General features: G+C 38.6%; 2 protein-coding genes across 2 annotated transcripts; both read right to left on the reverse strand.

Moving 5' to 3' along the window:
* Positions 1-12428: 12428 nt before the first annotated feature.
* Positions 12429-22938, reverse strand: LOC129151722 (zinc finger protein 510-like). The gene is made up of 4 exons (XM_054727615.1): positions 22885-22938; positions 21379-21526; positions 21004-21099; positions 12429-12532 (listed from the first exon to the last, which is right to left on the reverse strand). The coding sequence occupies exons 1-4, from the start codon at positions 22897-22899 to the stop codon at positions 12429-12431; spliced, it is 363 nt and encodes a 120-aa protein (XP_054583590.1). The 5' UTR covers positions 22900-22938.
* On the reverse strand, positions 15114-16154 carry LOC103297890 (diamine acetyltransferase 1-like). The gene has a single exon (XM_054727749.1). It carries the CDS (start codon positions 15970-15972, stop codon positions 15457-15459), a length of 516 nt encoding a protein of 171 aa, XP_054583724.1. The 5' UTR covers positions 15973-16154; the 3' UTR covers positions 15114-15456.
* Positions 22939-23613: the final 675 nt, after the last annotated feature.

The raw sequence follows: 23613 nt of genomic DNA on the forward strand, positions 1-23613 counted from the left end.
CATTCTTTCTTTAAAACTTGCCAGTCCGGGTCATTGAGTGTTTCTTTATGAAATTAGTAAGTAGTAAACAATAATTTAGTAAACAGATGAAGAAATAATTTTCATCAGTTATGTAAAAGCCAGTTTGAAATGCAGGAATTTTTGGATTTAGGAAACATTCTCATTTCATGTTGAATTGCAATCTGGTTGTTTGGATTGTTGGGAAAGCCATCGCTGAAGAGAAGTCATGATGGTGAGTCTATTTGTTTACTCACTCATCCATTTAATAATCAACACTCACTTATTGAGCACCTACTATGTCCTAGGCCCACTGAACTCTTCTGTTTGAAAAAACTGGACAAACTGAGAGAAAACCACAAAGTAGGAAAGTAAGTTTTGACTCTAGTATGAGCCTTTTTGTTGGCTAATTCAATTGTAATATAATCCCTTAATTGAAAAAATAAACATAAATGAACATAGCTGTATTCCAAGCTGATGGCATATCCACATATTCAAGAGCTATTTCAAATGACTCTAAAACATGGCATTTTTACTCTACATCCATAAAAGGGTATTTTGATTAAAAAAAAGAATAATAAGAAATCTTAAAGTCATTTTAATAGTATTATTATTAGTAAATCTATTTTTATATTATTATTATTTTTAAATTTAGTAGTCTTGTGATTTCAAGACTATTATATGTCTTCTGCAGGATAAAGCAAAGAAGTAATCAAAATTTTCACATAAGGAAAAGAGAGAATAAATAAATAAATTGAACAAAACCCCTGCTACCTGTTATATAAGTGGGAAATAAAAAAATATATATATTTTTAGCCAAAACCGGTTTGGCTCAGTGGATAGAGCGTCGGCCTGCGGACCCAAAGGTCCCGGGTTCGATTCCGGTCAAGGGCATGTACCTTGGTTGCGGGCACATCCCCAGTAGGGGGTGTGCAGGAGGCAGCTGATCGATGTTTCTCTCTCATCGATGTTTCTAACTCTCTATCCCTCTCTCTTCCTCTCTGTAAAAAATCAATAAAATAGCATAAGAAATCTATCTCCTGTCATAAAATATTAAAAATATATATATATGTATATATATATATATTTTTAAAATAGGCTGTATTTTTTAGAGAAGGTTTAGGTTCACAGCAAAATTGACAGAAAATAGGAAGAGTTGCCCATCCCTGGTCCCTGTAAATGCACAGTCTTCTCCAGCATTAACATCCCGCACCCGAGGGTGCATTTGTTACAATCAGTGAACCTGCACTGATCCATCATTATCACCAGGTCTGTAGTTTACATTACCATTCGCTCTTGGGGCTGTATTCTATGGGTTTTGACAAACGTATAATGACATGTACCCATTGTAGTATCATACAGCATAGTTTCACTGCCCCAGAAATTCTATGTGCTTCATCTGTTTCTCTCTCCCTCTTAGCCAACTCTTATAACCACTGATTTTTTATTGTCTCCATAGTTTTGCCTGTTTCGGAATGTCATATGGTTGGAATCATACAATATGTAGACTTTGTGGGTTGTCTTCTCTCAGTTACTACAGTTGATTCTTGAACAATGTGGAACTTAGGGTCCTCCCCCCCCTCAATGCAGTGGGAAATCCTCCCATAACATTGACTCCCCCAAAACTTTATCCTCAGTATCCAAGGAGGGGTTGGTTCCAAGACCCCCGCAGATACCCAAACCTGCAGATGCTCAAGTCCCTTAGATAAAATGGCATAGATAAATGCAGACAGTCAGTCCTCCATATCCACTGACTTCCAAGTACAGATCATGGCCCTGGCCGGGTAGCTCAGTTGGTTAGAGCATCATCCTGATATGCCAAGGTTGTGGGTTTGATCCCCAGTCAGGGCAAATACAAGAATCAATCAATGAATGCATAAATAATTGGGACAAAAAATTGATGTTTCTCTCTCTCTCCCTCTCTCTCCCCCCTCCCTTCCACTCTCTCTAAAATCAATAATAAAAAAAGAACAAAATACCCCAGTAGAGGTATTTATTGAAAAAGCCTGCATATAAGTGGGCCCACGCAGTTCCAACCCATGTTGTTTGAGGGTCAACTGCCATAAGTATTTCCGATTCCTCATTGTCCTTCATGACTTCTTTCTGGTGCCAAATAGCATTCCATGGTCTGGATGCTGCACAGTATTTACCCATCAACTACCTCAGGGCATCGTGGTTGCTTCCAAGTTTGACAGCTGTGACTAAAGCTGATGTAAACATTGGTTGCAGTATTTTTTTTCATTAAATTTATTGGGGTGACATTGGTCAACATGAACATAGAGGTTTCAAAGTGTGCGTTTCTATGTTAGACATAAGTTTTCAACTCCTGTGTGTATGATTGCTGGATCATATGGTAAGAATATATTTAGTTTTGTAAGACACTGCTCAATTTTCTTCCAAAGTGGGCCTGTTGGGCCAAGAAATATTAAAAATTACATTTTGTCACCAATGGTTGGCCTGACATCTCAAGAAAACTGCAAAGGTAGAGTCTGGAAGAATAGAAGTGTAGGAAGCTGTTAAAAGAGGTTCAGAAAATCTATGTACATAAAAATAAGAAAGGCAAAAACAGAAAACTAACATAATGTTACACGTTTTAATTCGCCTGCTTTTAGTTTTTATCACAGAAGGTCTCTTGTACTTTGTTGAAGGTATATTTTCTTGAAAGTAAAAGTGCATTTAAAATGTGTTCATAAATGTAAAGCTAAGAAATGCTGACTGTTTACTTTTTGGTAATCATGGAAAAATTAAGGTTTCTAAAAGTGAAGAATTCTAATACATTTTAAAGAAAAAAGAAAAGAAAAGGCCAGTACAAGTTGCTGAAGGTGTGACAGAAAGGAAGAATATTAGAGTAGAAATACTTAATGGAATGTCTGAGGCATGGTTTTGCATTTTTGAAGGACATAGAAGGAAGATTTAAAGGCTAATTTGGAAGTGTGAAATTTTTAAAGGTTGTGTATGTAATAAGAAGGAAAAGAGAAATGTTAAAAGGAAATTAATTAAATGTTACAAGCCAGTAAGCCAGGACAAGCAGAACAGGGAAACTAAGATATTTAAACAGCAGTTTTCAACCATCTAGAAAACTCTGTCTTCCCTAAACCAAGGACACTTAAAAGTCAATGATTTGCATTTTGCCTCCCTAAACAGAGAGGGAGACTGATAGAAGAAATCCAGTTAGTGTTATTTGCTGTCCACACCCAAGGACAAATGAAGTTAGGAAATAAGCCTTATTTTGGTCAGTTCTTTTCTAGTAAAATAATTGTTATATTAATCAGGTATTTAATAAAAAAGGACCATCTTTTAATCACAGGAACTGAAGTTTACTAGCCTATGTTCCTGTCTAATATACTTAAATATTTAATCTTTTGGTAAAATCAAGTTTGACAATCCTTCAAGGGTTTGAATTTTAAGAAAAATTTCTCTTGCTCTAGAATTGGCTTTACTAGTAGATCATCCCAATAGGCTCTGAAATGCCTCAAATGTTTGTTTTCTCTCTCATAAAGGAAAATTTTATACTGAAGGTACATGGGAATCTTTGTCAAATACAGTTATAATGAATGGTTATTAGTTATAATATTATAGAATGTTGGGTTTTACAGAAAGGACAACATTCCATGTCTTTTACATTATAATGAAATCCATAACTGTGTCATTTGAAATTTCTTCTTATAATTTGGAGACAGTTACTATTTTGTTATAATACATTTGGTAAAATATTACTCTGAAAAGTCCATAGAAAGGACTGGCAAGAAAAATCAGAAGATCTTAAAGCAGGTCAGTGTATTTTTCTCCCTATATGATCCCTCCGAAATTTGGCAATACTTAATGAATGAATCATGGCATTACATTTCTTTGCATAAATTCAATAAGACTGGTTTCCAATGGTGGTTTTATTGACCAAAAACTTTGACCGGAGTGTCATGTTTTAAAGAGCCCTGTCTGGACTCTGAAGACTTGAAGCCAATAAGAGTGCCATGGAGAAAGCCTGGTATCCTGCTTGGTAGCCCTGAAAAAAGCTGGTGCTGGAGCATCAGGCCCATACCCTGCCATCACTGGCGGTTGGTCAGAGTGGAAGGGGAGCAATGAGGGCACCTCTGTGTCCCTGAGGAACCCCCACGCACTCTGAGCTGCGACAAGCAGGAGGGCTGAGATGGGCCTTGAAGCCTAGGGCTCAGGACTGGGTGAGAGTTGCTGCAGGTGAGGATTCACCTAACTCAGCAGATACTGCAGGCAGGCCTGACGGCAGCTGGATGGCTTGGCTTCCCTGCCCTACGGGGCACATTGAGATTCAATCATGAAATTCCAGCAAAGGTGGTCAGTTACCATTCTTGTTGTGTTTATGCAAATAATCAGGCCAAATTGAATGCAATAGATAAATTGGTCTTAATTTGGCTCTTTAATAAACATATGGGTGATTTTAAGGAGAAAAATTCTATTTCAATAGGAGTTATTAGAACTGAAATGTTTTCTTTCCCTTCCACCAGACCATTTGTTGTAACTCTTGCTGTTCTAATTGCTCAATAATACTAAATTTTATAATACAGTTTGTCTCTGCCAGGTCACAAGCCCACTTCCTTCTGTGCCCAGGACTCATCGTCCCTCTGACAGACAGCAAGGATCTCTTGGTTCTGAAAGAAAACCCCATCCCTCTTCAGCATGGAAGTAGCAGAGGAGCCCACTGACATCCATTTTCCCTGAAAGAATTCAGAGCCAGGATCCTCGAGGAGATATGTTAGGCCGTTAAGCAGACATGAGCAGAGCAAGGACGATGAACCAACTGAAGAAGAAATAGATGGGACCCTAAGGCGTGCTTCTCACCACTCCAACTGCTCTGAAGCCGGAAATGAAGAAACCTGTGCAGACTGCCTCTCCCTTCCTCTAAGAAAGCCAACAGGTTTAGAACAGCTAATAGATAGAATCAGTAAGCCCTGAAGCCCCAGATGTTACTCCAGACCAGGTCTCTGGACTAACATCACAATCCCTTAGGTGATGAAGGTGAAAAACAAAACAAAACGCAAAACTCGAGCTGCTGAACACCCTACTCCCTAGCTTTGAGTCTTCTATTGAATCCCCAACGCTGAATATCAGCTTGAGGATCAAGGGGAGGAGGGATGATGGGGAAAATGAGACATTTTTGGGGAGCTAGCAATCTGAATCTGTGCCAGTAACCTAATGCACATTCTTGTTAGCCTATAGTCTAGTCACTGCCCCGTCTCTAATTATCTGGTCCTGCAAGACCTGTTTACCTAAGCACTACCCCCACTTTAGAGAGGCCATAAACCATGAACAATACACAACCCCCGACGGAGTTATCAGCGCTGGCGCCAGGCCAGGCCTTTAGGTGTGGTCTCACGGCCCCCAGCCCAGCACGCGGGGCTTTTTGCAGAGCCCGCGAAAGGTCTGGAAATCCCATCCATATTTGGGGGACAAAGAAACCAAAGGGTATAAAGAGAGAGCTTCCTCCATATTGGCTTGCTCAGGATTTGGAGAGAAACAGCCTCCCTGAAAATAAATGGGTTTTTCCTGTACTCCTGCGTATTTTTTGGTTGCCAGGTAAATTCTGTAACAGTAGGACGCGTGCAGGAGGCAGCCGATCAATGATTCTCTCTCATTATTGGTGTTTCTATCTCTCCCCCTCCCTTCCTCTTTGAAATCAATAAAAATATATTTTTAAAAAGAACAAATTAAATAGCCAACGTGTATACAAAAAGATTCTCAACATCACTAATTGTCAGGGAAATGCAAATCAAAACTACAATTAACTATCACCTCACACCTGTTAAAATGGCTATTATAGAAAAGACAAAATAAGTGTTGGTAAGGAAATGGAGAAAACGGAGCCCTTGTACACTCTTGATAGGGATGTAAATTAGTACAGCCACTATGGAAAACATTATGGACGTTACTAAAAAAACTAAAAATAGAACTACCATGTGATCCAGCAAATCCACTTAGGGTATATACCCATAGGAAATAAAAACAGGATATTGAAACAATATATATGCACTCCCAGGTTTGTTGCAGCATTATTCACAGTAGCTCAGATATGGAAACAACCATTCAATGGATACATACACACTGAGTGGCCAGATTATTATGATCTCTGAACGCATAATAATCTGGCCACTCAGTGTATATCCTATATAATAAAAGGCTAATATGCAAATTGTCCCCTTGACCAGGAGTTCGACCAGCAGGCAGGCCAGCCAACTGCCCATGTCCCCTCCCCCTGGCCAGGCTGGCCGGACCCCACCCATGCATGAATTCATGCACCAGGCCTCTAATACACACACACAACACACACACACACACACACTGAGTGGCCAGATTATTATGCGTTCAGAGATCATAATAATCTGGCCTCTCTCTCTCTCTCTCTCTCTCTCTCTCTCTATATATATATATATATATATATATATATATATATATCACAAAATTAGGTTGTTTCCATACCTTGTCTATTGTAAATAATGCTGCAGTGGCCCTACCTGGTTTGGCTCAGTGGATAGAACATCAGCCTGTGGACTGAAGGGTCTCAGGTTCCATTCGGGTCAAAGGCACATGCCCGGGTTGTGGGCTTGATCCCCCGTAGAGGATGTGCAAGAGGCAGCTGATCAATGATTCTCTCTCATCATTGATGTTTCTCTCTCCCTCCCCCTTCCTCTCTGAAATAAATAAAATATATCTATAATAATAAAAGCACAATATGCTAATTAGACCAAACGTCCTTCCAGATGACCTTCCGGACGGACGAAGCCGGGGCTGTAAGGGAAGCCCGGGTCCCGGGTGCCTGCCAGTGGCTGGAGGGAAGCCCAGGTCCCGGGTGTCAGAGGGAAGCTGGTGCTGCAGCTGGGGGAAGGAAGGCCTACTCTTGCACGAAATTCGTGCATCGGCCTCTAGTTTTAAAATAATAATGCTGCAGTGATCATAAGGGTGCAGATATCTTTTCCAATTAGTGTTTTTATGTTCATTGGATAAATGCCCTGATGTGGAATTGTTGGATCATATGGTAGTTCTATTTTTAATTTTTTGAGGAGCCTGCTTGGTGTTTTGTTTGTTTTCTAATATGTTTTTATTGATTTTTAGAGAGAGAGAAAAAGGGAGAAGGATAGAGAGATAGAAACATCGATGAGAGAGGAACATCATCAATTGACTGCCTCTGCTTGCCCCCTATTGGGATCGAGCCCACAACCTGGGCATGTGACCTGACAGGGAATCAAACCGGTGATCTCTTGATTTCTGGTTCAACCACTGAGCCACACCAGCCGGGCTGCAAAGTGTTTTTTATAGTGGCTGCATCAATTCACATTCCCATCAACAGTGCACAAGATTTCCCTTTTACCCACATTCTTGCCAACATTTTTTTTATAATAGCCATTTAACAGGTGTGAGGTGATATCTCCTTGTGCTTTTGATTTGCATTTTCCTGGTGATTATAATGTTGAGCATTTTTTCACGTTGGTCATCTGTGTATTATCTTTGAAAGATGTTTATTCAGGTTGTTTTTGCCCATTTTAAAATTATTTTGTACTATTGTCTCTTAACAGAACTAATAAACAAACTCAATAAAGTTGTAGGCCAAAAAAAGCCCATTTTATACTTTGATTTGGAGTTGTGTGAGATATTTATATATTTAGGATGTTAGCCCCTTAACAATACATGATGTGCAAATATTTTCTCCCATTCAGTAGGTTGCCTTTTCATTTTGTTGATGGTTTCCTTTTCTGTGCAGAAGTTTCTTAGACTGATATAGTCCCACTTGTTTATTTTTGCTTTTGTTAACAAAGCTTTTGCTTTTGGTATCAGATTTAAAAAAACCCCAAACACATCGTCAAGACATATGTCAAGGAGCTGCCTATATTTTCTTCTAGGAATGTTATGGTTTCAGGTGTTATGTTTAAGTCTTTAATCCATTTTGTTAAAGACGGTGGTTGAATTTCATATTTTTTTGCATGTAGTTGTCTAGTTTTCCCAGCACATTTATTGAAGAGACCATTCTTTCCTCATTGTCTAGTCTTGGCTCCTTTGTTATAAATTAATTAGCCATGTATGCATGGGTTTATTTTTGGGAATCTCCCTTTTTTATTGTTCTACATGTTTATTTTTATTCCTATACCACACTTTTAAAATATAGTTTGTAATATAGTTTGAAGTCAGGAAGCGTAAACCTGTCAATCTGGCGTTACATGGTCCTCACTAGTGGAGTATTTGGTCTGGTAGCCCCCTGCTGTCCCCTAAAGAAGGTGACCGACCGTGCCACACCCATTTGCTTTTTGTTGGTATGACCTACTTGTTCGGTTCCTTTCTGCCTATGAAAGTATTTTATTTTGTACAGCACCTCAGAATGCCTATTTGCTAGATGGGATGCTGCTTGATTCATGAATAACTGAATAAAGCCAATAAGATCTTTAAAATTTACTCATTGACTTTGTTTTTAACAATTCTAAATTTTTTTATTTTGATGGAGTCTTTAGGGTTTTCTATATATTATGCCATATCATCTGAAAATAGTGAGTTTTACTTCTTCCCAATTTTGGATGCCTTTTATTTCTTTTTCTTGCTTAACTGCTTTGGCTAGGACATCTAATACTATGTTGAATAAAAATGGTGAGAATGGGCATCCTAGTCATTTTTCCTGATCTTAGAGGAAAAGCTTTTAGCTTTTTACCTTTGGGTATAATGTTAACTGTTGGCTTGTCATATTTGGCCTTTATTATGCATTTTTAAAAATTTTATTTTTTAAAACTATAGTTGACATTCAATATTACTTTGTATTAGGTTCAGATGTACAGCATAGTGGTTAAACATTTATATAATTTATCCCTCAGATAAATCTAATGCTCATGTGGCATCATACTTGGTTATTACAATATTATTGACTATATTCCCTATGTTGTGCTTTGAATCCCTGTGACTATTTTGTAACTACCAATTTGTACTTCTTAATATCTTCACCTTTTTCACCCACCCACCTGGTAACCTCCCTTCTATCTGGCAACCATCAGTTTGTTCTCTAGGAGCTGTTTCTGTTTTATTTTATTATTTAGATTCCACATATAATTGAAATCATATGGCATTTGGCCTTTATTATGTTGAAATATGTTCCCAGTGTATCATGTTTGTTGGAAATTTTTGTCATAAATGGATGTTGAATTTTGTCAAATGATTTTACTGTACCTATTGAGATGATTATGTGATACTTTAATTTTGTTAATGTGATGTATCTTATGGTTTGCTTTTAAAATTGTTGAACCATCCTTGCATTCATGGAATAAATCCCATTTGATCATGGTGTATGATCCTTTTAAAGTATTGTTGAACTTGGTTTGCTAATATTTGTTGAGCATTTTTGCATCTATGTTTACCAAGGATATTGGCCTGTAATTTTCTTTTCTTGTGTGTCCTTGTCTGGTTTTAACATCAGGGGAATGATGGCCTCATAAAATGGGTTGGGAAGAGTTCCTTTTGCTTCTTTCTTTTTGGAAGAGTTTTGAGAAGTGTTGGTATTAATTTTTCTTTGAATGTTTGGTAGAATTTACTAGTGAAGCTGTCTGGTTCTGGAATTTATTTCTGATTTAATTTCCTTACTAGTAATTGTTTTCAGATTTTCTATTTTATCATAATTCAGTCATGGTAAGTTGTATGTCTCTAGGAATTCATACATTTCTTCTAGGTTATCCAATTTATTGGAATATAATATTTCATAGTGTCTCTCATGAGCCTTTGTATTTCTGTGATATCAATTGTAACATCTTTATATGATCATTTTTATTCCTGAATTTGGTAACTTGTATCTTCTCTCTTTTGTTTTTGTCATAGTAAATTTTTATCAGTTTTATTTTCAAATGATCAACTTCAGGTTTAATGGGTTTTCTCTTTTTATGTTTTCAGCATCATTGAATCTTGCTCTTATGTTATTCTTTGCTTCTCTTGCTTTGTTTATTTTACTCTTTTTTTTGTTTGTTTGTTTCCTGAGATGAGCTCTTAGACTTGCTGACCTTTCTTCTTTACTAAATGTAAGCATTTAGTGATATAAATTTCCTATCAGCACTGCTTTAACGCCAAGGCACAAATCTACACAAGCTCCCTCACCACACACATTCAATTCAAATTACTTTTTCATTCCCCTTTTAACTTTCTTTTTGTCCCATGTAATATTGATAAGTGTGTTGATTCATTTCCAAATGTTACATTTTTCTGTTATCTTTTTGTTATTCATTTCTAGTTTGATTTCATTATAGTCATAGGACATAATCTGTATATTTTTAAAAATTTACAATTTGTTTTATGATATAATATATGGCCTATCTTAGTGAATGTTTCATTTGTTCTTGAAATGTGTATTCTGTTGCTGCTGGGTGTTCTATAATGGAAATTATATTCATTTGGTTTAGGTACTGTTCAATCCTTTTATATCTTTGCTGATTTCCTATTTAGTGGCATTGCTAATTGCTGAAAAAGGGATATTGAATTTGACAACCATAACAGATTTGTCTCTTTTTCCTTTTAGTTCTGTTTGGTTTCACATGTGGTGATACCTTGTTTTGTACACAGAGGCTTGTTGTATTTTTGGTGGATAGAACTTTTTATCATGTAATGTCACTTTCTACCTTAGAAATAGCCTTTGCTGTGAAGTCTGCCTTTAGTGTCTGGCTTCTTTCACTTTTGCATGTTTTGAGGTTTGTCTCTTTTGTAGTATATATCAGTACTTCTTTTCTTTTTACAACTGAATAATATTTTATTTTACAAACATACCACATTTTCTTTATCCATTAATCTGTTGATGGACAGTTTGGATTGTTTATATCTTTTGGATGTTGTGAACAGTGCTGCTATGACATTCATGTACAAGTTTTTTACTTCTTTTTCAAATCTTTTGGGTATATGTATAGCAGAATTGCCACAACGTCAGGCCACGTAGCTTATTTTATTAATTATGTATTATGAGTCAGTCAGCAGATAGTTAAGCTAATTATATTTTTCTGTCAGTTGTGCAGTCTGATCCACAGAACACCAGAAGATCACTAACATAGCCATGTGGCCAGGCAGTCTAATGGTATTTGGAAACTGTCCAGTCTCCAACAAGAAAACAAACGTGTTTCTCCCTCATTATAGTGTGAAGCTTCCCTAGCAGGACAGAATATATTATTTCTGCTGGGCTTCCGGGGAGACCTACGAGAGAAATTATGTACCTGGCAAGGAAAGACAAGCAAGGGGGCAGTTCAGAACAGGTGTTATGCCCCTCCTTTGGGGGTCAGAAATCTCTCCCAGGAGATAGATTCTTGAACCTGAAAAAATAAAAAACTTCTTGGAGTTGCCAGCATGACAATTTGGAAGTAAAAATTAATGTAACCACTGGTACAATGGATTAAATTGATGGTCCTGAAACCAATTCTTTTGTCTCCCGACTTGGTTGACATTGAAAATCTGATTTACCATTACTGCTGATTTACAATATTACTTGACTTGGTGCTTACAAAGAAAGCCTGAACTCTTAAAATGCTAATAAAAAATGGATAGATACGTAGATAAAATTTTGAATTGGGCATACCAGTTTATTGAAAACTAGAGGCCCAGTGCATGATTAAATCATGCACGTGTAGGGTCCCCTACACACTTTTGCTTTCGATCGCGGGGCAGCTGGGTGCCTGTCCGCTGGTGCACCAGGCCTTTCAGAAGCAGCGGAGGCTTCTGAAAGGCCTGGTGCCGGAGCGGACAGGCACCCAGCTCCCCCACTTTTGATGGTCCGCAGCAGGACGTGAGCTCGCTGCCCCAGAGGCCCCTTCTGTGCCGCAGCACAGCCATGGCGCAGACGGTGAGCTCGCGCCACCGCTGGCAACATGAGCTCAGCATCCCACCGGCCCAATCGGCCACCCCGGCCACCCTGAGTCCTGCCCCCCCCCGCGCCTCCTGGCCAATCGTGGGCATAGTGAAGGTACGGTCAATTTGCATATTTGTCTATTATTAGGTAGGATAACTGTGTGACAAAGATCTGAAGGACAGTAGTGTACACATCTGAATATTAAGAGCAAGTTAAGTATCTTTTAACAATTTTAGAAAATTGTCCAAAACAGAAGTTTTTTGAGGGGGATCTTACAGCAATAATTTCCTTTAACTACAGTAAATGATGAATAATCTAAAAAGAGAATTTGCAGCATCAAGAGGAAAATAAGAGTTCAGATATCATGTTGATAATTCTATCTTCAAGAAATATTTCTGAGTGCCCAGCATATACAGGGACCGTTTCATACACTTGGGATACATTGTGAACAAAACAGATAAAAATTCCTGCCTTCACGGACGCTTTTCATTATTAGCTTGAAGTCCCTTTGCAGGCAGGCAGGCAGTCTCTAGATGAGGCATCCACCTGCTGGAATAAAAGTTCATGATCTGGAAAGGAGACCAACCAGGCGGGGAGAAGAGAGCAGTCACGACTACAGCGTAGCCCAGGGCCTCCAGCTGAGACGTTGCCACCGGCCTCCTCTGAATGACTCAGGCCCCTGGGGTGAATTGGTTCCATCCTGGTGGGTAGATGGTCCTGTACGTGATAGTAAATCCAGTCATAACCCTCAACACTTCTATATAAAAGGGGGAGTTAGGGAGATGATTTTAAGTATCTTAAGAATCCAAGAAAATATTTTAAGAAAGGAAGCTTTCTTTATATTACCAACTATCATAAAAGCAGAGTAAACAATAATCTCTTGATTTTCTGGGAATATAGCACTAACTGGACATTATCTTCTATTGCAGAGGCATATTCTTGGCAAGGCTGCTGGTAGCTCTAGAGTAACAATGTAACAGGTCTGTGATGTTACATTTCCAACCTCCTGGGAGGTATTCTCCTTCTGTAAACTTGATTCAAGCACTCTCCAGTGAAACCTTCTGTATCCACCCAGAAAGATGGGGTAGTTGGGCTCATAAAAGGTAGCCCTGTTCACAAAAGGAGGATCTGTTACTAATCTATATATATAAAAGGCTAAGTGTCCATCTGTCCAACCAGTAGCTATGATGTGCACTGACCACCAGGGGGCAGACACTCGACACAGGAGCTGCCATGATGCACACTGGCCATTTAAAAATAAATGGCACTACAGACTTGGCACCAACAAACCAAGTGGGACACAGGCCCCACCATCACCCTGAAGTGACACCCCACCAAATCGCAGCCAACGCTGCCAAGACCCCCTGGTGCAAAATGCGACCCACAGCCCAGCCCAGCCTGGAAACGGTCGCTGTAAGCACCAGGTAATGACGTCACATAGCAACACCCGGCTTCCTCTCCCTAGCGACTAGCCTCCTTGGAGTTTCTTTAGCCCAGGAACCCAACTTGCTTTATAGCCAGGTGCAAACATTTTACAGTTTAATCAAATGTTTGTGAAGCATTTTCCCATGCCTCATCTCATTTGATCCTCACAGAAGTCCTGGAGTAGGTAGATAGGAGACCTATTTTCTTTTCATTAGCAAGACGTGAATAGCAATATTAAAATATTTCTTCTAGTTAATTTCCTTTCAATGTGCATGAATCTGTGCACCAGGACACTAATATAACAGAATGTAGGAAATGGGTCATGAGCAGCCATATGCAATATCTTTACAAAATGACAAGTTAGCATATGAAGACATTAAAAATCAGTAGGAAAGGGGTGAATTAATCAAATGGTATATTGAACATTGCCTATTAATCCGGAAGAAAGTAAAGTATAGGTTCTAATATCAAATCACATCAAGTGAGGCACTCGATAAACAGAGACCTTTACTTTGTATCTAGTGCATGATGGTGGATGTTTTGCTGTCAGTATGATAGTTGATCCAGGGAGCAATGCTGGCAATCAGGGTAGTGAAGTCTTCATCAACAACTCGATTCCATTCAGTTTTGTCAGAGAATAGTCTCTTAACACAGACATCTAGTTAAACAACCCAGGTGTGATGCTCAGCAGCTGGGACTTTCCCCACAGTTCACAGAACCAGGGGGCTGCTTTTGTCCTTCTGTGGTGTTACATCTGACATGTCAGATAGGCACAGTAGGAGCCCAAGAGTAAATAAAAACACACCGAGTTTGATCAAAGGGAATGCTGGCTAGAGATGAGAACACATCAGGTTTTGGGTCTGCATAGTGACAGGTTGAATAGTCACAGGCTCTGAGTGATTTCAACTAGTCACACCATCAGGGAAACAAGGGCTGCTTAGCGTAACCTCTGTGGATTTAGGGCCCTGCTGAGCCAGCAGCTTTGCTCCAGGCAGCAGCGTGGGGATAAACTTCTTCCCTAAGGGATAGCTACTATTTCATGTACGGCTGATACTGCTGGGACTGGGAGAGCTATGTTCTGAACATACCACGAAGTCCTTTCCATCTTGGTAGTAAGTCTAAGATGATACACTCCAAAATCAAGTCAGAGGTCTGAGAGGCAGACGTTCAGTGTAAGAGAGCTCAAGACTAAGTTAATAGGTACCTAAAAGAAGGGTATACTTGGTAGCTTTGCCAGGGGATCAAGTCAGACCACCCTGTCCTCTCACCCCCAAGGGGCCTCCTTTTGCTGGAAGTTTGAATCAACAAAATCAGTCAGAGAGTTGAAGCCCACTAAGGGCTGTGGGGCCTTAAAGGTATCTTACTTCCTGACTGGGAGAATTCTCTCTGTACCTTATGGGAAGGGGGAGTACAACATATAACAATTTCTTTAAAAAATTATTGATTTCAGAGAGAGGAGGCGAGAGAGGGAAACATTGATGTGAGAAGGTAAATATAAATTATATAAAAATTTATAATATAAATATTATTATATAATAATATATTTATATTACTTATAATATATATATAAATTTATAATGTAAATATAAATTATATATATATATATATATATATATATATATATATATATAAATTATAAAGCCTCCTTTCTTAAAATTGATCAGCTGCCTCCTGAATGCTTCCTACTGGGGATTGAGCCCACAATCCAAGCATGTGCCCCAAATGGGAACCAAACTGGCAACCTCTCAGTGCATGGGACGATGCTCAACCACCTGAGCCACACTGGCCAGGGCAACATTAATTTCAACTATACTTCCAGATACAAAGTAACCACAGTACATTGCACTGGTACAAATGGCCCATTTATTTTATTTTTTTTTAAATCAAAGTGTAATTTATTAAAAAAGAATCAAAACAGAAACTCTAAGTACCAGTGTGTACATTGTACACATTTAAATGACTCACAAGAATGAAGTTTTTGCATATACATTAAGATTACACCACCATGTTATCAAAAGATGTTCAAGGATAAATCTGACTCCAAACTGCATTGCCATCTTAAAGTGACCACATTTCAAACATGCAACAACACCACTGGTAATAAAGCTTTGGAATGGGTGCTCATTCTCTTATTTCACTACAAACATGATAGAAAGAAGATAAGTTGAGAATTTCCTCTAAAATACAATGGGAGGTGTAGTATACACCAGCACTCCTCACTCCTCCGCTGCCATTTTTAGCAAGTACTCCTTGTCGATCTTGAAGAGTCTCCACCCCTCCTCGCTGGACAGATCAGAGGCACCTCTTTTTTCGTAGAAGCTGATAGATGGTTTATTCCATTCTGCCACCAGGAAGTGCATGCTACTGCAGCGACATTTCATCGCAACCTGGCTTAGATTCTTCAGAATTTCTGATCCTATCCCAAAGCCTCTAAAATCACTCATTACGAAGAAGTCCTCAAGATACAAGAGTTTTCCAATCCATGGGTCATAGGTAAAATAGTACATGGTGAAACCGACAATGCTGTGTCCTTCCGGAGTGATGTGCTCCTTGGATACTTCTGCCACCAGGCAGTGGTAGAAGGGATGCTCTCCGAAACCATCCTCCAGCAGATCTTTTTCAGTTATTATTACTTGTTCTTCCATATAGTCATATTTAGCCAGTTCCTTGATCAGGCGCAGGATGTCACTGCAGTCAGCAGCGGTGGCAGGGAGGATCAGGAAGTTAGCCATTTTCGTCTTTTGCTTTTCTTCCCTTTGCGGACTAGGCCTCTGTACTTGAACAACAGGAGAAAGTGGTTCTTCATTCGTTTCCCGGAGCGGCCTCTTCTCAGTCAGGCTGGCACCATGACCCGGGAAGCCTCGGTGAGCAGCTGAAAGACGTGACCAGAGCCCGTGGGGAACTGCCCAAATGGCCCATTTATTGAGAAGGTTACATTCACTTTCCTTCCCTACTGTGAACCCTGCCCTAAGGACAATAACTAAATCTAGGTTACCCCCCTCCTCCCCCCCGCTACCTCCATGGGAACTGGTAAGATGTTGACTTGGGTATCTGTATCCCATAGGACCATAAACACTTTCCTTCCCCTCCCTCAAAGTTCCCCAGAATAACTGGGTGTATGCCAAAGGCCTCAAGTCTCCACTGGAGACAGGAAAACCTCTTCCCCTTAAAGCAGCTGAGGTTGGGGTAGAGCAAAGTGCCAGGAGGTGTGGAGGGAGAGTGGCTTCATGCCGTTAAACAAGCCATGTTTACTTTAGTTGTACGATAGCTGCTCACCATTCATCCAATTTTTAAATCTTCCAACTTTTTTGATTTATCCAAAGCCCAGTATCAGGTGGTATGAACTTACCTCATTATATTGAAAGGATGCCTTTTGTATGAATTCTCTGATGATCTTTGAAGGACCCCTTTGCATATCAACTCTCTAATAAGCTCTGTACCCACTGGCTGATGTAAACTTGGCTTATGCAGTAGTATTCTGCCTCTCCAGCATTGAAATGGTTAAATTATGTGTAGAAACAGAGCTGTACATATAAGCGCTCAACAGAACACAAGTTCAAGTCTTGCTCACAAAATGTTCAAAAGGGAAGATGTGGAAGGAAATTTGATTCCACATAATCCAGGCCCCTGGCTTTCGTCTCGTGCTGTGCCATGCGGATCCATGGCACACCAGGCTGGCCTGGCAGTCATCTCCACGTTACCCTTACAGCAGCCTGGGCACTTATTGGGGAAGTCTTTTGTCAGAACTGGATGTGGCATACAACATGAGCAGCCACATTCCACTAGCCAGTCACAAAGACCCTTTTAGATGAAAGGGAGACTGGGAAATTTAGATTAGCTATGTGCCTAGAGGAAACAATGAAATTCTTACTAGTGAACAAATTACCAGACTGTGTTATTGTGAGAGTTCTAATAAGGCATGACTTCATTCAAAAGGGCTTTCTCCATAGTAGCTTGTGTGACTTCTCTGATATACTCTCAGGGTTACCTGTTGGACAAAATTCTTCCTATGTTCATATTTATATGGTTTTTATCCTATGTGAATTTTCTAATGTCAAATGACTTGGTCTTTAGCCAGAGGATTTTCCTTAGTTGTTATATCAATAGGATTTTCTCCCTCCCTGAATTCTCTGGCCTACATTTAGGGTTGACTTCTTATACAATTTTTCATATTCATTACATTTATAAGACTTCTCCCCACTGTGAGTTCTCTGATGTATTCTGAGGTTTGATTTCTGGCCAAAAGTTTTCCCACATTTATTACATTGAAAGGGTTTCTCCCCCGTGTGAATTCTATGATGATCACTAAGGATTGCCTTCCGGACAAATTTTTTCCCACATTCATTACATTTAAATGGTTTCTCCCCAGTGTGAATTCTCTGATGAACTCTGAGGGTTGATGTCCGGGCAAAAGTTTTCCCACATTCATTACAATTAAATGGTTTCTCTCCTGTGTGTGTTTTCTGATGTTGAATGAGATGGTCTTTTCGCCAGAAGGATTTTTCACATTCATTACATTGATAAGTCTTCTCAGCACCATGAGTTCTCTGATGTATTCTGAGGTTTGATTTCTGGCCAAAAGTTTTACCACATTGATTACATCGAAATGATTTCTCCCCTGTGTGAATTCTATGATGGTCTCTGAGGGTTGACTTTTGAACAAAAGTTTTCCCACACTCACTACATTCATAGGGTTTCTCTCCTGTATGAATTCTTTGATGTCCTCTGAGGGTTGATTTTTGGACAAAAGTTTTCCCACATTCATTACACTTATAGGGTTTCTCTGCTGTGTGAATTCTCTGATGTGTACTGAGATGAGACTTCTGGGAGAAAGTTTTTCCACATTCATTACATTCAAATGGTTTCTCTCCTGTGTGGGTTCTCTGATGTTGAATGAGATGTCCTTTTTGACAGAAGGATTTCCCACATTCATTACATTTATAGGATTTTATGTTAGAGTGAGTTCTTTGGCGTACTTTGTGGGCTGACATCTGGTAGGATTTTCTATTTTCATGATATTCAAAGGATTTATCCCCAGTTTGTGTTTTGTCATTACATATCAATGCATTCTTTTCGGTGACAATTCTCTGAGACTGAGTGAGATGTGACTTCCTGTTGAAATTATTCTCACTGGCATTATATACATAGTGTTTCACAGCCATGTTAACTTTATGGTGTTCCATGACAGCTGACTTCTCACAAAAGGATTTCCCACACTGCTTAAGATTAGAGTATTTCTCTTCTGTTACAGTGTTTTTTTGATCAAAGACTTTTATCTTATCACAGTTTTTCCTACATCCATCATCTTTACAGGACTTTTCTCCTGTGTGAATACTCTTATGTGTAACAAAGGCAGCCTCATCATAGAATTTTTCAGTTGCATTATATGCAGAACCTTTCTCCAAAATTTGACACTTTTGATGCTCAGGAAGATTTTCCTTATAAATGAGGGCTTCCCCATTTTTATTACATTCAAAAAACTTATCTCCAGCATGAGTTCTCTCAAAGTTAATTTTGAAAGACAAATTTTCACAGACACTACAGCAACCTGTTTTTGTTGAATAGGTTCTATTAATGACAGATTGAGAAATATTTTGCAAATTCACTCCCCATGAGTCATATTTACAGGACATTTTTGTTGAAGAAACAGGAGCTATGTGCAGATTAAATCGTTTCCCCCAAATTTCCTCTTCTTTTCTAGTCAAAGGCTTATTATTGATCAGTGTTATTTGCTGCAAGTGTTTGTCTTTTATTTTTTTGTTTCTCTTGATCAGGTCATCATCTCTGTAATGTTCTAATACTGGGGAAAAATGGAAAATATCTTATGAATCTTACTTTTTTTTGCAAGTGGGGCTTATAGACATATACCTTATGTTGCATTTCAGTTTTTGGTTTCTCAAGATTAAATAATGTGCGTGCATACACATATGTATATAGATATATGTATATTCACTCTCTTTTAAAAAATATTCACATAGTGAAAATGAGAGGGGAAACTGGCAATAAATACATATCTATATTTGAATTTTAGATAGATTGGATTTTGCTACCCGGATGGAAAAGGAAAAGATAATAGAAATTGGACTTTTATTGGAGTCCAATAAAAGTTATTTTAGGCAGCAGGAAGACCATATTATGGGATGGATACAACAAGGACTATAAACTTAAGAAATAAGAAAAATAAGAACTTAATGAGCATTAATGGGCTAGGCCCAAAAAGAGAAGGATTTAGCTCACCTTATAGCAGTGAGTCTATATAATAATACAAACAAGAATAAAACCAATGAAACGAAAATCCATTCTTGCAACCAAATTAGATTCTCCTTTGATTTATTCTATCTATCAAAATTGAACAATAAGTGACCCTGATAACTACCTCAGCCTAAATTTCCACATTTTAATTTTATATGAGTAGTGCAGTTTTAAATGGGGTATTATGGAAAGTCTCACTGCAAAGACGACACTTTAGAAAGGTCTAAATTCTTTATGTATTCTGGATGCCCATCATTTCTGGGTTATGTAACCTGTAAATATCATCTACTTTTGACTCATCTCTTAACACTCCATTAAGCAGGAAACATAATTTATATTTGCATCTAACTTATATGTACAATATAACAGTATACAATGAACACTCATGGAATTAGAAATCATGTCAAAAAATAGAACACAAATTGCTCTGCAAAAATCCCTATTTGACCCTCCTGGTTACAGTTTCTTCGTGTTTATGTCTCCTAATGTTTATGTAATAATTTCCTTTGTAGTTTTAGTCAAATATATGACTTCTTAAAAATGTAACTGAGTTTTACCTTTTTCTAACATATAATCATATGTACATATTTGATTTTGAATAGGAACTTTGAAATATATATATATTTTTGTTTCTTTTACTTAATATATTTATAATCAGTGTATAAGATTTTATGTGGCTTTGTAATTCTCCCTAAGGAATACAATTATTTTTTTTATTCTGCTGATGAGCCTAATTTTTGGCAAAAATAAGCAAAATTGCCATAAATATTCTTTTATTCATTCTAGAGCAGCGGTCGCCAACCGGTGGTCCGCGGATCACTGGTGGTCCGTGAGGTCCGAAAGGTTGGCAACCGCTATTCTAGAGAATACAATCAGGTCTTTCTGTAGGGAATACAATTAGGAAAGGGAATGCTTGGTGACAAGGTATGTAAAACTTCAACTTGATTTGATAACATCCTCCGAATTCCACAGTGGTTTTATCAGTTCACATTTTCACTCAGTGGGTGAAGGTATTTAATATTTTACATCCTCAGCAGGACCTGGCATTGCCAGATTTGTTGATCTCACTGCATATCATACATCTCTCTTATCTCACCTCATATATTTTTTGCACTCTGTGAAAACTAATAAGGTTAAACATTTTATGACTTAATTGGCCATTGCAAAGTTCCTATTTAAAGTCTCTAGCCTATTTTTCAACTGGATTGCTACCTTTTCCTATATTGACCTGCAAAAGTTCTTACATTTTTAGGATGCGCATCCTTCTTAGGTTACTTGTACTGTACAACTATTCTGCTACTCTGTGGCTTGTCTTTTCATCCTTTTAATGGTCTTTTATGAACAAAGTTCTCAATTTTAATTTAGTAAAGTGTGTTAATCATTTCCTTCTGATTGGTGCTTTTTGTGCCTTTTAAGAAAGTCTTGAAATACATAGGTGTTCACTACTAAGCTGACCTTCTAGAGTCTAACTAGTGCCATTGAATTCTGTCTGCTGGCGCTCAGTAACTCACCTTGGTGGCTCTGGTTTGAGAATTCTTCCTCTAAGAACCAAGGCTCTTCTCCTTGCTCCAACTTGAAGATGACCTCTGGTTTGAAAATGCAGTTCCCTAGAAGTAGAAGCAATGGAGTACTTAGGGCAGAGGATAAGCGTTTTCGTCTCCAAAAGTGGAAAAAGATGCAGCTTCAGGAAGAGCCTGAAGATCCTCATTTGAATTTATCATCGGGAGTTGACAGCACATTCCTCAACAGGGCTTAGTTACTTTATACTCCTGAATTAAAACTCTAAATAACATTAAAACCTGAGTGAAGTATCCATGTGTACTACTGCATAAAAAGGAAATGCCTTCTAGACAGAGTTACAAAAGTAAGTTATGCTGTATCCTCACCCACTGAGACTAGGTTGTTGTAGTTCTCCAGCGTCACATCTCTGTAAAGGGTCCTTTGAATAGGACCCATGTGCTGCCACTCTTCCTGGGTGAACTCCACAGTCACGTCCCTGAATGACACTGATGCCTGCATACACTTCTTTTCAATCTGAAGGATTCAGAATTAGGTGACATAGAAAAATACATATGAAAACAATTCTTATGTTTACTGTAAAACACAAATGAAAATAAATATGCCTATTTGGGGTCTAATTTTATACTTTGGAGTTAATTAGTAAAAGTATTTATAACTTATTGTATATATTTTTGAGTTGTATACATGTACAATCAATAAGCACATTAGTAAAGATTTTGTTGCTTGAATTTTTTTTAGCAAAAAAATAGCAAGTTCCTACAATTTTTATCCCATACCCTCAATATACAACCCTAGGTATACATACTTAGGCTAGGGTCAGCAAATTATGACCTGTGGCCAATTTCAGTTTGCCACTTTTTCAATTAAGTTTTATTGGGACATAGTCACACACACACCGTTATTTTGTATTGTCCATAGTTGCTCTTGTGCTGAGCTAGCACAGCCTAGTAGTTCTATAAGAGACCTTGTAACTATTAAAGGAAAATATGTACTCTCTGGTCCATTACAGAATAAATTTGCCAACTTCTGGACTAACTAATCCAATTAAAGATTGACAATATTTCACCGGTCTAGTGAGGTGAGGACGAGGCAGGACCCACTCGGTTTGATGGTGATTAGGTCACTGGTGGGTGCAGGTCATGGGTGTGGGAGGAGAGACATCAAGGCCTCATGCAAAGGTGTGAATGGAAAGTGTGGCAACATCTGCCAGAGAAGAGAACTTTAGACTATCTGCTGAACAACTCGCTGATGACAGGTACTTGGGAGAAATATTTATGGAGAAATATTTTAAGGATGTGGCTGTACAGATCATTCATGCTGACCTCCAGCTAGTCGAAGAATGATTTCTGAATTCAACAGGATGTCGGGAAAATATCTAACTTCTGTTTCAGTGACCTGGACACTGTAAGCCCTGCATGGGCACATGTCCTCTGCTTCACTGAGGAGGGAGAAGAAGCAACCTCCTGCAGTTACTGCAGGGATGTTATTAGAAAGATGTGCACGACCACCTCCGTGAGGACCAACCAAGACATTTCTTCCTGACTTGGAGGGTTTTAGGTTCCACCAGGAATGTTTGGCTTACGCTTGTTATCGACACACGTCTTTAAACTAATCTTGTCTGCCCAACCCTGACATGCCTACCGGAAAAGTCAGGAAGAAATCTGCAGCTGCAATTTGGAAAACCTGTGACATTCTGTGACGTGAGGACATGCATCTATCTACATGACAACTCTGCTGTGCTCTTCATCTGCTTTCTCTATCTTCCTTGAGTGATGCCAGTACACTTTCTAGTTCTATTTGCCCACATCAATATACGGTTCTGTAACCACCGATAAAATCCACTGTAAAAAGGGAGTTAATAAGTAACTCACCTGAGGTGTGTTCATTCTCCGCTGCTCTCGGGAGAGTGTAGAGAGCTCTGAAGGATAAACGGGGGTAAGGAAAGAGGAATGGAGTCAGGAGAGGTCTGGAGAGCTTCTGATTTCACTTGCCTAAAACTCTCATCACTCCAGGGGGGAAGGCCTCCCTGTGGGAAAGGTTTCACTGGCCCTTGAGAAGGGGCAGGACGCACCGCGCAGACAGCAGTCCCTGAAATGCGCACCTCTGATAGGATCGCATGGATGTAACCTTAAGTTATGTTACTGTTGATTTTAAAAAAGTATGTTCCCTCTGACTAATGTAATTAATAATATTATTAAATATAACGGTAATACTAATCCTGTTTTGATTTTTTGTTATTTGTTAATATTGTTATTATTTACACCTTGAGTTAGAAAATCAATAGAAAACGGAAAAGAATAATAAGATACATACTGATTTAAAAATGTAAAATCTTTTTGTTCTAATTTGTTGAAATTTCTCAAAAAGCTTTTTTTTTTCTCAGCTAAATTTCCTTCTATTCTCCTCCTGATGCCTAACTTCTTGAGTCAAATTTACTTCTTCCTCTTGAATCTGCTTTGCTTTTGAATTTTTAAAAAACATATTCAATTTATTGGGGTGACATTAGTTAATAAAATTATATAGGTTTTAGGTATAGAATTCTATAATACATCCTTTGTATACTGTATTGAATGTTCACTATTCAAAGTCAAGTCTCCTCC

The sequence above is a fragment of the Eptesicus fuscus genome, chromosome 15 (genome assembly GCF_027574615.1).
Source record: "Eptesicus fuscus isolate TK198812 chromosome 15, DD_ASM_mEF_20220401, whole genome shotgun sequence".
NCBI lineage: Eukaryota > Metazoa > Chordata > Mammalia > Chiroptera > Vespertilionidae > Eptesicus > Eptesicus fuscus.